At 44.5% G+C, this 15,380-nt stretch overlaps 1 protein-coding gene across 3 annotated transcripts in view; it reads left to right on the top strand.

Moving 5' to 3' along the window:
• grin1b (glutamate receptor, ionotropic, N-methyl D-aspartate 1b) overlaps nt 1-15,380 on the top strand; it is an 85,277-nt gene that overhangs the window by 20,948 nt on the left and 48,949 nt on the right. For 2 of the 3 annotated variants that reach the window (XM_049579712.1, XM_049579714.1), the window contains exons 5-7: nt 8,723-8,785; nt 9,843-9,940; nt 10,912-11,033. In XM_049579712.1, coding sequence (XP_049435669.1) covers nt 8,723-8,785; nt 9,843-9,940; nt 10,912-11,033 — 283 coding nt within the window. The remainder of the gene's footprint in view (nt 1-8,722; nt 8,786-9,842; nt 9,941-10,911; nt 11,034-15,380) is intronic. The other variant, XM_049579713.1, reaches the window with a different exon arrangement.

The following is a 15,380-nucleotide window of genomic DNA, read 5'->3' as shown; positions in this document are numbered from 1 at the left end:
CAAAAACAGCTCCTTATGAAATATTAAATATAGTTTTGTAGTTAATTCTGTTTGAAAACTAACATCATCATTTTTGTTCTTTAGTTCAGAGCAGGAGTCACAGTCTGACATGAGCTTGTTAGAGAACACCACAACATGTTTCAGATAAATATGTCAGTAACACCTGTGTTTGTGAGAGCACGACAGGTGCTGGATTCTCGGGGCAATATTAGGAAGTACAGAAATTCAATAGATAGAATAGAATAGGCGTCTGAACGCAGCACGAGAACAGTGATGTCACTCCAGGGTTCAGAGAGTTAAGAACTGGACTGGACCTGACGGGTCCGCCGTATTTTAAGACAGCGTGTTTCTTGTTTCGTCCTGTGAGCTGAATGTTGACAACATCATATTAAACACAGTTTAAACTGTAGATTTTATTTAACAGTTACAGGATAGTTTACGAATCGTTCAGTACATAATGCATACTGAACCATGAGCCTCGTACTGAGTGCTTTAATATGAATATATGTATGGTTACATCCCATAATACTGAGCACCACTGTTCATATGTAAAGAGAAATAATTAGAGGACATGATTTATTGATGCGAACACACTAATGAGGTCTAATCTCAGTGACAGCTAATAGGCTGAGTGTGTGTGTGTGTGTGTGTGTGTGTGTGTGTGTGTGTGTGTGTGTGTGTGTGTGTGTGTGTGTGTGTGTGGTTGAGGTGGAGTGGAGGTAAAAATAAAAGCCCCTCAGAGTCCAGATGAGTTAAAGTTCAGACTTCCTGTCTCACAGTGAGACTCATGAATGTTGGAGGACAAACATGAATATTACAGCACATTAGTTGAAGTAGGTGAAGTGCAGCGACTCTGAATTAAACATCTGATTCATAATGTAACACTGATGAATATCACAGAGGCTGCTGTACACACACACACACACACACACACACACACACACACACAGTTACATACTGTACGGAGACAATAGACCGACAGTCTCTGCAGAGACGTAACATCTCAGCTCAAAGACAGGCTGTGAGGACACGTCAAACACTGAGAGGATACAGACCCACTGTGTGAACAGTATAATGTTCATTTCCACTGCAATGATTACTACTGCCTCAAAAACTCAACACTTCCTGTACAGATGTTTCACAGTAAAAGCCTTCCAGTGAATTTAAAGACTCTGTGTGTTCCATTGCCTGCACTGTACGGTAGAAAGCTCAGGAAGAGCAACTGAGGAGGGATCCCTCTTCCAGGACGGACAGACGTGCAATAGATGTCGTACAGAACAGATCAGCATGATAAATTAACAGTAATCCACATGACACAATGAGACAGAGAGAGAGAGAGAGAGAGAGAGAGAGAGAGAGAGATGCAGGTAATGACAGTAGCTTACAACAACATTAATGAAAGTAATAATATTATAATTAATAATAATATATTAGCATCTGACAGTATACATGTGTGACAATAGTCATATGTGTATAATAACAGTAGAAGTATGACTAATGACTAATGATGGCAGCAGCAGCAGGAGGCATCTGGCAGGACCACGGCAGCAGCACAACCACACACGTCACGCTGTCCAGGCACCGCTGTGATATGAGTTAATCTGAGAGACAGTGGAGCACAAAGGCTCCGGAGAAGAAGCCGAGTTAGTGACATCCAGAATGGCCGAGTTAGCAAGATGCAGTAATAGGATACGAGAGAGAGAGAGAGAGAGAGAGAGAGAGAGAGAGAGAGAGAGAAGGAGAGAAGGTGCCCGGTGTATTATAGGGGGGTCCTCCGGCAGACTAGGCCTAAGTCAGCCTAACTAGGGGCTGGTACAGGACAAGCCTGAGCCAGCCCTAACTATAAGCTTTATCAAAGAGGAAAGTCTTAAGTCTAGTCTTAAATGTGGAGACGGTGTCTGCCTCCCGGACCGTAACAGGAAGATGATTCCACAGGAGAGGAGCCTGATAGCTGAAGGCTCTGGCTCCTGATCTACTTTGGAGACTTTAGGGACCACGAGTAACCCTGCGTTCTCAGAGCGCAGTGTTCTGGTGGGATAATATGGCACTATGAGCTCTCTAAGATATGACGGAGCTTGACCATTTAGAGCTTTATAAGTTAACAGTAGGATTTTAAATTCAATTCTGGATTTTACAGGGAGCCAGTGCAGAGAAGCTAAAACAGGAGAAATATGATCTCTTTATTAGTTCCTGTTAGTACACGTGCTGCTGCATTCTGAATTAGCTGGAGAGTTTTTAAGGACTTACTAGAGCTACCTGATAATAGAGAGTTACAGTAATCCAGCCTTGAGGTAACAAAAGCGTGGACCAATTTTTCTGCATCTTTTCGGGTCAGGATAGGCCTAATTTTCACAATATTACGCAGATGAAAAAATGCAGTCCGTGAGGTTTGTTTTAAATGAGAATTAAAAGACAAATCTTGATCAAATATTACTCCGAGGTTTCTTATGGTAGTGGCAGGGGCCAGAGCAATGCCATCTAGAGAAACTATGTCATCAGATAAAGAGTCTCTGAGTTGTTTGGGGCCAAGAACAATAACTTCAGTTTTGTCTGAATTTAACATCAGGAAATTGGTGCTCATCCAAGTTTTTATGTCTTTAAGGCAGTTATGGAGTTTAGTTAATTGATTACTTTCTTCTGGCTTCATCGATAAATACAACTGAGTATCATCCGCATAACAATGGAAATTTATAGAGTGATTTCTAATGATGTTACCTAAAGGAAGCATATATAGAGTAAATAGGATTGGTCCGAGCACAGATGAACAAATGAAGGGATTCTGATTTTTCCATTGGAAAATAAATTCTGTGACAAACAAACGTTTCTGATCCTTCCAGGTTTAGTTTAGTCAGATAATCTTCACTAATGAACACAGCTGTGTTCGACATGATGACGTTCTGTAGTCTCATTTAGCCACCTGTTAGCAACTGTCTTTTTTTTAAAGCTTCTACATTCACAGTGGGGTTTTTACTGATGTAGAACAGAAGGTGAAGGTCTCCTCAGCTGGTGGTAACCACAGACCTGATTTCACACATCTAACCAAAAACACACTGACTGCAAAACCAGGGAACAGGAAATGCTAACATGCTAACATGCTAACTCATTTCTGGGTTTTGAGACGCATTCCTGCAGTGTTCTGTTTGTGGTCTGATAAACAGGAAATTCATTAAATTCAGTTTCCCCGGTGCCGAGACAAATCTCAGAGGAAGCACTGATGTCAAACATGTTGTGATATTGTGGTTTTAGCTGGATAATGTTAGCTAACGTTAGCTTGCTTGTTAATGCAAGACAAATTGCTAGCTAGGTAAAGTAGCAAAATACTGAGTGGACAACGTCAGCTAATATTCAGACTCCAGGGGCTGGACTGTTAATCAGCTGGTGTTACAAGGCAGCAACACAAGATCAAAGCAGCGTAGCTTAGCTACAGCTAGCTGGCTTACTTTTGCTTGCTTGCTGATATTATTGCTATGTTAGTTGGCTAGCTTGCCAAATTACTTCACCAGCTAATATGATCCACGATGCTAATTTATGTTTTACGACAGTGTTGATTTAGCCAATAATAAATGTTTCTACTAGCCAAGAGTGATGCAGGTGCCACCAACAAGCTAGTTGTACGCTGAGCTAATGTTAGCCAGCTAGCTGTAACTTAGCCACTCTACATTGATCTGCTGTTGGTTGCTTTGTAACGTAGCTCATAAAGTCATTTACAAACAGTACACTACTGAGTATCATGGAGCCCACAGTCCGAATTACATTACAGAGAGTAACATCATTATAAATGTGATTATAATTTATTTTCTGGCCTTTAGTCAACATGATGATGATCACAGTCAGTCTGGTGTTTGTGTTCTCTGTCCAGGTGCCCGCTCACTTATGTTACATTATATTTCAGTAGCCTCTCTGTTTGCTGGTGACCAGTGATGGCTTCAGTCTAACGTCCTTTTCCTCAGAACTGAATCAGTACAATAACAGTTTAGTGTCACGCACAAAGAAAATAAAGCTTTGAATTAGGTCTCCAGCTTCGTTTCTACAGAGTTTCAAAGCAGCAGTCGTCAGATCTCAGGCTCCCTCAGACACTGCTCATTAAATATGTAGACAGGAAAATCATGCAAACAAAAGTGAGACTTTTAAAACACAAAACAGTGCAGAATTTAAAATGTAGGAATGAAATAGAACAAAAAAGGTTCTACTGTGGTAGACAGAAATATAAACATTAGCTGTGGTCTGTAGGTAAACAGGTAGCATGAAGGTAAAGTCAGGAACATGATGTTAAACCTGTGTGACTGTTTGACAGAGGGACGGACACACACACAGACAGACAGACAGACAGACACACACACACACACACACACACAGACGGACAGAGGGACAGACAGACAGCGTCCATCAACAACATTCACACATTAACAGCATCAGAAACAGACAGCAAGTAAAAGGCTTTATAAAGGTACTCTGTGCGTGCGTGCGTGCGTGCGTGCGTGCGTGCGTGTGTGTGTAGTTCAGGGACTTTGCTTCAGGATGTAAATTTAATGAGATTAACATTTGGAGCGGATTGAGTGGAGGACTAATGGGACGCTCCGCCGCCACACTGACTCAACATCACAGGAAGTTTCAGTCTGATAGACTCTAACTTTAGCGAGACGGAGGAACAGCTGGTCACACACCGAGCCGCTCACGTCTGCTCTCATCACCCTCGACCACAGCTCATTGGTTTCAGACACAAGTCTCTGTTTCTGCGTATCGTGTATTTCTCCCAACGTGTTCTGTAACGGTGGTTCGAATGTTCAATCTGATTACAGGAATAAACATCTGAACAGGAAGACTTTAAACCCTGCTGCACCAGAACAGAAATCCTGAATAATGTTGGTTTGATGATTGTGTGAAGAGTGTCAAAGTATGGGCTGGTTTTATTTCTGAAGATTGGAAAATGAGGCAAACTAGACCGAATAATGCGCGCTACATGTCGGAAGACGTACAGAATATACTGTTTGTTTTCCTATAATCTGTATATTTATGTTTACACCTGTATACATGGAAACTGACAGTCTTTCCTGTCAACCTGTTTGGGCTGGACATGATGTCAGATAGTACGCTGATATCAGAACACTGAGACCCTTCATCTGAGTAGATTTCTGTTGTTGGACACAATTTAGTCCATTAAAATGTCAGGATGTTTAAACACTGTTGAGTTGGACGTATTTTCCAGGATAAAATCATGATGATTCGTTTGAGAATTAATCAGTGTTACATGAGAGGGTGTGCCTTAAGGATGAAGATCTGCTGAAAAATTTTTTTTTCCCTACTCAGATTTACGTCTCGTACATCCACAAATTTCACATGTATTTTTAAGCCAGTAGCACCGTGTTACGGGCACAGCTGATGGAGGACGCCAGAGGTTTCCAGTCACTCAAGAGCATTTAATGATATATACACATATGTACATACATACAGTACAGGCCAAAAGTTTGGACACACCTTCTCATTCAATGCGTTTTCTTTATTTTCATGACTATTTACATTGTAGATTCTCACTGAAGGCATCAAAACTATGAATGAACACATGTGGAGTTATGTACTTAACAAAAAAAGGTGAAATAACTGAAAACATGTTTTATATTCTAGTTTCTTCAAAATAGCCACCCTTTGCTCTGATTACTGCTTTGCACACTCTTGGCATTCTCTCCATGAGCTTCAAGAGGTAGTCACCTGAAATGGTTTCCACTTCACAGGTGTGCCTTATCAGGGTTAATAGTGGAATTTCTTGCTTTATCAATGGGGTTGGGACCATCAGTTGTGTTGTGCAGAAGTCAGGTTAATACACAGCCGACAGCCCTATTGGACAACTGTTAAAATTCATATTATGGCAAGAACCAATCAGCTAACTAAAGAAAAACCAGTGGCCATCATTACTTTAAGAAATGAAGGTCAGTCAGTCCGAAAATTGCAAAACTTTAAATGTGTCCCCAAGTGGAGTCGCAAAAACCATCAAGCGCTACAACGAAACTGGCACACATGAGGACCGAGCCAGGAAAGGAAGACCAAGAGTCACCTCTGCTTCTGAGGATAAGTTCATCCGAGTCACCAGCCTCAGAAATGGCAAGTTAACAGCAGCTCAGATCAGAGACCAGATGAATACCACACAGAGTTCTAGCAGCAGACCCATCTCTAGAACAACTGTTAAGAGGAGACTGCGCGAATCAGGCCTTCATGGTCAAATAGCTGCTAGGAAACCACTGCTAAGGAGAGGCAACAAGCAGAAGAGATTTGTTTGGGCCAAGAAACACAAGGAATGGACATTAGACCCATGGAAATCGGTGCTTTGGTCTGATGAGTCCAAATTTGAGATCTTTGGTTCCAACCGCCGTGTCTTTGTGAGACGCAGAAAAGGTGAACGGATGGATTCCACATGCCTGGTTCCCACTGTGAAGCATGGAGGAGGAGGTGTGATGGTGTGGGGGTGTTTTGCTGGTGACACTGTTGGGGATTTATTCAAAATTGAAGGCACACTGAACCAGCATGGCTACCACAGCATCCTGCAGCGACATGCCATCCCATCCGGTTTGCGTTTAGTTGGACGATCATTTATTTTTCAACAGGACAATGACCCCAAACACACCTCCAGGCTGTGTAAGGGCTATTTGACCAAGAAGGAGAGTGATGGAGTGCTGCGGCAGATGACCTGGCCTCCACAGTCACCGGACCTGAACCCAATGGAGATGGTTTGGGGTGAGCTGGACCGCAGAGTGAAGGCAAAGGTGCCAACAAGTGCTAAACACCTCTGGGAACTCCTTCAAGACTGTTGGAAAACCATTTCAGGTGACTACCTCTTGAAGCTCATGGAGAGAATGCCAAGAGTGTGCAAAGCAGTAATCAGAGCAAAGGGTGGCTATTTTGAAGAAACTAGAATATAAAACATGTTTTCAGTTATTTCACCTTTTTTTGTTAAGTACATAACTCCACATGTGTTCATTCATAGTTTTGATGCCTTCAGTGAGAATCTACAATGTAAATAGTCATGAAAATAAAGAAAACGCATTGAATGAGAAGGTGTGTCCAAACTTTTGGCCTGTACTGTACATATATATATATATTCTAATAACCCATATTTGTAGGCTTTTTGCTAATCAGATTTTCAGGTCATTTGAAATAAAGGACAAAAAATGTTTCAGATTTATTTGTTAGATGTGAGGTCTTTCTAAGTCGTCTGCATAATTACAGTAACACATTTTAACGTTATCTGAGCCAGTGCGAGTTTGTAGATGTTAAACAGAAGAGGCCCCAGTATGGAGCCTTGGGGAACTCACATGTCAGTTTTGTCCTTTAAGTGGGAATTAAGCCAATTTTACTCTGTGCCAGAGAGTCCCACTTAGTTTTCCAGCTGGAAGTTACAGTTAGATGTGAGGTCTCTTGCAGGTTTAAACTTCATTATAAGGCAAGGCAAGTTTAGTTATACAGCACATTACATAACATTATCTGAGCCAGTGGACATATATAGATGTTAAACAGAAGAGGCCCCAGTATGGAGCCTTGGGAACTCCACATGTCCGTTTGTTCTTTAAGTGGCAATTAAAGCAGTTTTGTTCTTTAGCTGATCTAGTAACATGTTTTAGTTAACCAAATCTTTAGGCAAAGATTAGGGCAATAAATCACTTTTTATTGTTACAGTTTTGCTAAATTACCAATAAAAGGATGAGCTGACTTGATCTTGATGAGCGCCGACGACGATTTACCAGTCACACAATACTCCATGTGCCATAAGACGTAAGCCCCCCCCCCCCCACACACACACACACACACACAAATTTACCTTGTAGTAAGACACACATTCAGTCAGCTGTGGTTGGTTCAGCTGGAACTTTATCAGCTGACTGATGTCAGACTGAGTCTGTCTGATTTACATGTTAATATAAAAGCTGTTTGTAGATGAATCAGCTGTAAAGAGTCGGTGAGAACGGAGGTCGACAGCTTCCTGATTCCTCTTTCAAACACATCCTTTGGTTCTTTGTTCTCCGTCGGCTCTAAAAATAAAATGCAGCTCTGTTCACAGCAGCTCTCCAAATCTATAATTATCTCCACACTAAATATACACCTGAAGAGACAGACGTGTCAACTGATTATGACACAAATGGTTTTTATACGGAGGATTTTTATCCGTCTTTTAACTATACTCATGCACTTCCTCTCATCACTGGACGTTTAGCATTTTAGGTTGTAAAACTATTTTGAAATGTGCCATTAGATTGTTTTAACTGTTGATTAAAAACACAGCTGATTATTTAATATGCAAGTGATAAATTCATCTGCACCCAACAGACACCGGTCCCTGCAAAAACAACAAGGAAAAAAACACCAAAGCACATGTGGGTTAATGACATTTGAGAACTGGTGTCACATTTACAAAAGTTTATCTCTTAAAGGGACAGTTCAGGTTTGTTGCAGTGGGGTTGTGTGAGGTATTTATCCACAGTCAGTGTGTTACCTCAAATAATAAAATTGAAATTCAGGTAAAATATCAAAAAGATTTTCGAATGAAAACCAGACAGACAAGTAGGCAGACAGGTGGGCAGACAGGTGGGCGGTCAGTGATGTGTTTGCGTGCTCCGGCGTGCCGTCACACTTGAAGCAGATCATGTGTTGGATGCTTTTGGCCCTCTTCATTTCCTCTGACTGTCTATAATCTTCTTCTGTGTCTGCATATTTTCTCTGTGCACATTACCATCAGACTAAAAACAGGAACTATGAAAACCTCGACCAACAGAACTTTGACTTCAGGAGAACACCCAAGGTATAAACTTGCATGGTCAAATGATGCACGCCGCCCAACCAATCTCTGAGCTCGCCCGGTAGTAGCCAAACACCAGTCCGCCCCGCCCCCCAGAATCCAATCCAGAGATAGACTCTTATCCTGGTGGCTCGTCTTTTCTCCACCATCTCTTTACGTTCTTTTGATTTTTCATAATTCCTGCACACTGGGGATGGGTTCACACTCGCAGGAGAGACGCCCTTCCTCTTCCTCCCTCTCCCCTTCTTCCTCCCCCTCCCCCTCCTCCTCCCCTCCTCCCCTCCTCCCCCCTGAGTTCTCCTCCATGTGAAGGGTTGCATGCAGCCAGGCTGAGGCTTGGTTCTGTCTGCAGATCTGAGGAACACCGCCCCACCAGGATCCTCTCACTCCTCTGCAACATCAAACCTCCTTTTCTTTTTCTGTTGGGAAATGAACCACTTCCTACTCCTCCCCCTCCTCCTCCTCCTCCTGCTGCTCCTATGCTCCCTGCCTCCCTCCTCCTCCTCCTCCTCCTTCTCTCCACTCGAACTTTTTTTTTTAATTTGCGGTTGCATCAGCGCTCTCTAACATGCACGTCCCTGATTGGTTGGTTGGTTGGAGTCTTGAAAGCGCCTCAGTTTGCATGTGCCACCACACCACGCACAACTTTTTGCCCCTCCTTCTTTGTCTTCAAGCTTCGACTTTCAGTTTCCTTTCAGTTCAGCAGATCTTCAACACTTTTTGTCTCCATCTTTTGGCCCCGCCCCCTCCCCCCGTGGTGGCGTGGGTGAGAGGGAGCATGGTCGAGGCTGGGGTCATGGGGGCAGGGTGTCGGGGTGGGAGGGGGAGGGGAGTCTGACGGTTCACAGCTAATAATGCCTGTCCTATGATGTTCTGTGGTGTTCTGTTCTGCTGTGTTTCTAAATGTCCCACGATGTGACCTGTCGCCCTGCACCAACACCTGTCGCCCTGTACTGTCGCCCTGCACCCTCACCTGTTGCCCTGCACCCTCACCTGTCACCCTGCGCCCTCACCTGTTGCCCTGCGCTGTCACCTGTTGCCCTGCGCCGCGGTCCTCCAGGCGGAGAAGGTGCTGCTGTTCAGTCCAGACACCAACCTGACGGCTCTGCTGCTGGAGGCCAAAGACCTGGAGGCCCGAGTCATCATCCTCTCTGCCAGGTCAGTAAGAGAAGAAGAAGAGTGGTGTGGGTGGTAACTGCTGCTCTGAGGTGTTTGTTTGAGTGTAGCTCGGCTGTATGAGCTGTGTTGTGGTGTAGCTGTGCGGCTGCAGGGCTGTGGATGTGTTGGATCAATATCAGTTCTGATACTGACCTGATTAATCAGACTGCGTATCAGTCAGATGAAGAACGACCTTCATCATCTCCTCACAGAGACTCAGAGATTAGACCTGTAGAGAGACGAGTGCTGGTGTTTATGAGTGGCTTTAGATAAAAGCATCGGCTGAATAAATGTCTTGTGTTTGTGGAAATGATATGGTGAAATTCTGTGTTGATACTGATCTGTTTTTCTGTTGTTGTTTAGTTTGTTTCTGTTGTTATTTACTTGCTCTTATGTGCCAGACACATACAACCACAGGGTGGGCTGGTGGGAGGAGTCATACAACCACAGGGTGGACTGGTGGGAGGAGTCATACAACCACAGGGTGGACTGGTGGGAGGAGTCATACAACCACAGGGTAGACTGGTGGGAGGAGTCATACAACCACAGGGTGGACTGGTGGGAGGAGTCATACAACCACAGGGTGGACTGGTGGGAGGAGTCATACAACCACAGGGTGGACTGGTGGGAGGAGTCATACAACCACAGGGTGAACTGGTGGGAGGAGTCATACAACCACAGGGTGGGCTGGTGGGCGGAGTCATACAACCACAGGGTGGTGATTCTAGTCTCTTTTTTTTTAGTTACTCAAACCGATTAATTATCAAATTAGCTGTGTAGTGTTTGCTGTAGTGTTGTCATGTGGTTGCTATGGTTCCTGTGGTGGTTGTTAGGGTGTTGTTGGGTATCCTGAGATGTTCTCGGGGTGTACTGGATGTTAGTCGTATATGTGTGTGTGTGTGTGTGTGTGTGCTGTAAATGTCGTCAGCAGCAGCCTCACATTCCTGTGTGTGTGTTCTGTGTGTTCACAGCGAGGATGAAGCGGCGGCGGTGTATAAGGCGGCACGGCAGCTCAACATGACCGGCTCTGGTTACGTGTGGCTGGTCGGGGAGAGAGAGATGACGGGCAAAGCGCTGAGTGAAGCTCCAGACGGTACATCAGCCTCCTCTTCCTCCCCTCTCCTCTTCCTCAATCCTCTTCTTCCTCTCTCTGTCTCTGACTCTCTCAGCTCTGTTTCCATCCAACTGTCACCAACAAAGTTTCAGCAGACGTTTTGTGTGTGATGGAACAGGCGTCAGGAGGCAGTTAGCACTAATGAAGTTGTTATATCGGCCTCATCACACATCAGAAAATAAACCCATCACCTGCTGAGAAGAGCAGATCACAGTCTGCAGGAGCTGCTGCTCAACTCTTTCTATTCTGTCTATATTTGTACCAGACGCAGCTTTACACACTGAGCTCAGACGTATCAGGACGGCATGTAGCTGCTCAGATAAACATCTGATTCACACAGTCGTCTGGTATCAAGCACAGCTACAACACATGAAACTGTACAAATGAAACAACACCAGAGTTTGTCTCCACACATGCTGTCTTTAAAATCACACAGTACTGATTTGTGTAAAATCTGATTTAATGCTCAAAATAAACACCAAAGAGTCAGAAATAATCAGCTGTGATCTCCTGATGACATCAGAGCACAAAAACTGACTGATGCAGTTTTAAAAGCCTCAAAAGAATGTGACACACTCAGTGTGTCTCCAGTCACAGTGAAGTGGAGCTACAGTCCCAGCTGGACGAGGACATCTAACTGGCCTACTGTCCTTGAGCCAAGTATGTGCGACTCCTCTACGATAGGTGGAGATATGCCTCCTTTCAGCTTGTTAGTATTGGACCTTTTTCCTGTTGACCTATTACGTCACAGACCAAACAATGGACAAACAAGTTAGCTACAGTTAGCTAGCAGCTAACTGCTACCATGGTGGACAACTTTACAGCTCTGTACATTTGGTCCGTCCAAAAAGTCACGGCTCTGGATGTAGATTTCTCCATGTTGTTACCGGCTTCTTCTTCTCTTACACATTTAATGCTATTGGACTTCCGGGTCAAAGCCCGGGGCGGAAACTGTGGAGCATGCTCAGAGCGCCTCGGCCAGTTTGGGTCTGATTGACTGTATACATGCAGGAGTCACATGATCTGGGTGTGTTAGTCCCACTGTGACACATTCACTGCAGGACCATTTCACTCACACTGACATGTTTACAGGGATTTAGTTTTCTCTGTCGTCATGGAAACAGACTGAGTGTGTTTGATTTGAACGTTGGCTCGACAGGACTGGGTGGTGTTTACGGTGTTGCCATGTGAACTGTTTGGTGCAGCGAGGGTGTCAGGGAGTGTGAGGTTTCATTTAACGCTGGAGTTACAGCAGTCAGTTACGATGATAATAAGCGACTGAAACAAAGGAATAAGCAGAGTTGTTATTTTATTTAAATGTTGGACTCAGAATGTTCCATCACCGGGGTTCATTTTCAGTGTAATCGCTAAATTATATTAAAATTCGTCTAAAAACGAATGAATGATCTGGATTCTCAGCAGTGACGTTGACGTTGAGCTAAGTCCTGCCCCTCAAACACAGACTGGCCAATCACAGCGTAGCATCTATCAGCTCCAGCAGCGTCACAGCTGAGCTCCACAGACTCACAGTCGCTTCACATTTCCTTCATTTTCAGGCTGGTTTTGTGGATTTGGATCTGAACATTGTGTCTGGAGCTCGTCGTGAGGTTGGAGGGAGATATGTGTTTCAACCTCGTTCCAAAACCAAACTCCAGCCCTGTAAAGTGCAGGGTTAGCCTGCTAGCTGCTGAGGGTACAGCAGCTAGCAGGCTCCTCCATCATCAGGAGGGTTATTGGTCACCGCTAAAGCTTTGTTACAGTAAACACTTTAAAAGCATAATAATGTGGTTGCTATGGCTTCAGCAGCTGGTTAGCAACCAGCTGCTGAAGCCATAGCAACCACATTATTATGGTAGCTGGTAGCTCTGAAGAGTTCACACTACATGACTGTTTGACTGGTCAGATCAGAATCAGCACACCAGGACTGCGCGGACATTAAAACACCCCTCACCATGACCAGTATGTCATGTGACTCGCAGGTTGACCCACAACCAGAGCACGCTGCAGGTTGACCTGTGCATTGGTGGGTCCATCTGTCCATCCATCCATTCATCCATCCATCCATCCATCTATCCATCCATCCATTCATCCATCCATCCATCCATCCATTCATCCATCCATTTTCACCCGCTTACCCGGAGCCAGGTCGTGGGGTCGGCAGATCAAGTTAAGCACCCCAGACATCCCTCTCCCCAGCAACACGTTTGCAGCTGGTTACTTATAAAATATCAAAGTCAAAAGGTGACTAAGCAGCGTTCAGAGTTAGTTATTAATATCTATACAGTCTATAGGTCTGGTTTTCAAGACCTGCTCCTGAACCAGCACTGTGACGTGCAGTTCTACACCCACCCCGCCGCCCGCACACACAGTACGACCAAATACTTCTCCAACCCGACCTGGCGATACAAGATCCACACCCCGACCCAAAACCACAAATCCTATAATACTGTGCACCTTCAGGCAGCGTGTTTAACGTGACGATTTTGGACACGTCATACTCATCAAACTAAGATATTAGATTTCAAAACAATTCAGGAAATTATTAACAACAGTAAAACATTCAATTAAATTATTATTATCAGTACTTTATTTTAATATTTTTACCATCTTACATCTGCGATCTGACCTGCATGTTCTTTCTTTGACCCAGAACCAAATAGCAGTTAGCAGCTAGCTCAAAGAAGAAGAACAGCAGCTGTTAGCAGTTAGCAGCTAGCTCAAAGAAGAAGAACAGCAGCTGTTAGCAGTTAGCAGCTAACTCAGAGAAGAAGAACAGCAGCTGTTAGCAGCTAACTTAAACAATGAGGTCAAGGAGCTCCTTACCCTCCGAGCAGAGGACGAGATCAGCCGCCATATAACAGGGACACTAAATGATTGTTATTGACGTGATGTCATTGTTATTGTTTATAAAGAGCTGCTGACACGTATGTTATATGTCACACTAGAGGCTGATGCTGTTGTGTTACATGTCACGCTTTTTTTGATTCTGTGATGTCATCACGCTGTCTGACATCACACACTGGAGCCACATGATGCTGCTGTCGTTTGGTTCTGTGTAAAAAATGCAAAGGTTGCATAAAGAGTGGATGTCGTCGCCACTCTGTGTAAAAAGGGTCCTCAACCTGTGTCCTGCACTTTCATCAGCTGTTTCTCACCGACAGGTGAAATATTTAGCCTGATATATCTGTGGAGCGGCTGCAATACGTCAATGAGCCTGTCAGCCTGCGTCTTTGCACACATGTTGCTCAGGTGCCGATTCACAAGCACCGAACCAGTGCTGATTCTCCTCTGATCTGGAGCAGAGTATAAGGACTACAGTAGTGTAGTGTGAACTTGGCCAGAGGTGTTTGTGGATCCAGGTAACGTTAAAGAGCTGTTGGTCAGGTGAGTCACAGACGAACACAGTGATTGGATGGAAACATGGCTGCCTTCTCTGCTCTCTCTGTCTCTGTCTGTAGTGCTGTAGGTCTCTGATGAAGGAAGCTAATCCTCATCACAGCGTCCTGGTGTGTTTCTCTCTCTGGTTTCTTCTAACTGCTGGTTGAACGTTTAAACATCCAAAAAAAGAAAAAAAAGAAAATGGCTGACATGTTTAAAGGTTCCTAACCGCTGTTTTCTTTTCTGGCTCATTGTAACTGTGTGGCTTTAAATGTGTCTAACATCTTTTTGTTTGTTTCATTTCTATAGTGTGTGTCGTCCGCCCGCCCGTCTGCCCGTTCTCACAGTACACTATAACAAGGGGGGCGGGGTTAAGCTCTATGAGGGGTCGATGGGGGAGGGGGGGTTAATAAACAGCTAGTGTCGCTACGGTTACCGTGACGTGTGTCTGAACAAACACTGGTAAGATGCCGCCGCTGCTTCCTGTTTCCTGCTTGATGCTTTGCCCTTTGCCATTGGCCAATAGAGGCCTCGCCCACTGCAACATGGAGCCCGCCCTGCCAGGGAGGGGGCGGGGTTTATTGAGTCAGCTGATTACTCAGTCAGCCAGATGATTATGTGATGTAACAGAGCTACACTTTACAGCCAAAAGTATGCGGACGCCCTCTGGTTGTGGTGCAGGGTGTATTTCCTGTTTGGCCTCAGCAGTTCTTCTCAGCTCCAGAGTCACAGACCAGGTCCTGTACTGGACAGTAAGATCCTCTGTGAACCTAAATTTCTCTCAGCTGACGCTCCCTGCAGCTCAGTCTGAACACTTCCTGTGTTAGACGTAATCGTGTCGGACACTGGCTCCATCTCTCTGGCTGCTGGGTAATCGGCTCCCCGCTCTGTTGCCGTGGCTTTTTGTCTCAGAAAACATCCTCACCAGCCAGCTGCTGCACTCTTAAA

The sequence above is a fragment of the Epinephelus fuscoguttatus genome, linkage group LG6 (assembly GCF_011397635.1).
Source record: "Epinephelus fuscoguttatus linkage group LG6, E.fuscoguttatus.final_Chr_v1".
NCBI classification, from domain to species: Eukaryota; Metazoa; Chordata; class Actinopteri; order Perciformes; family Serranidae; genus Epinephelus; species Epinephelus fuscoguttatus.
This window is presented reverse-complemented; position numbering and strand designations above follow the sequence as displayed.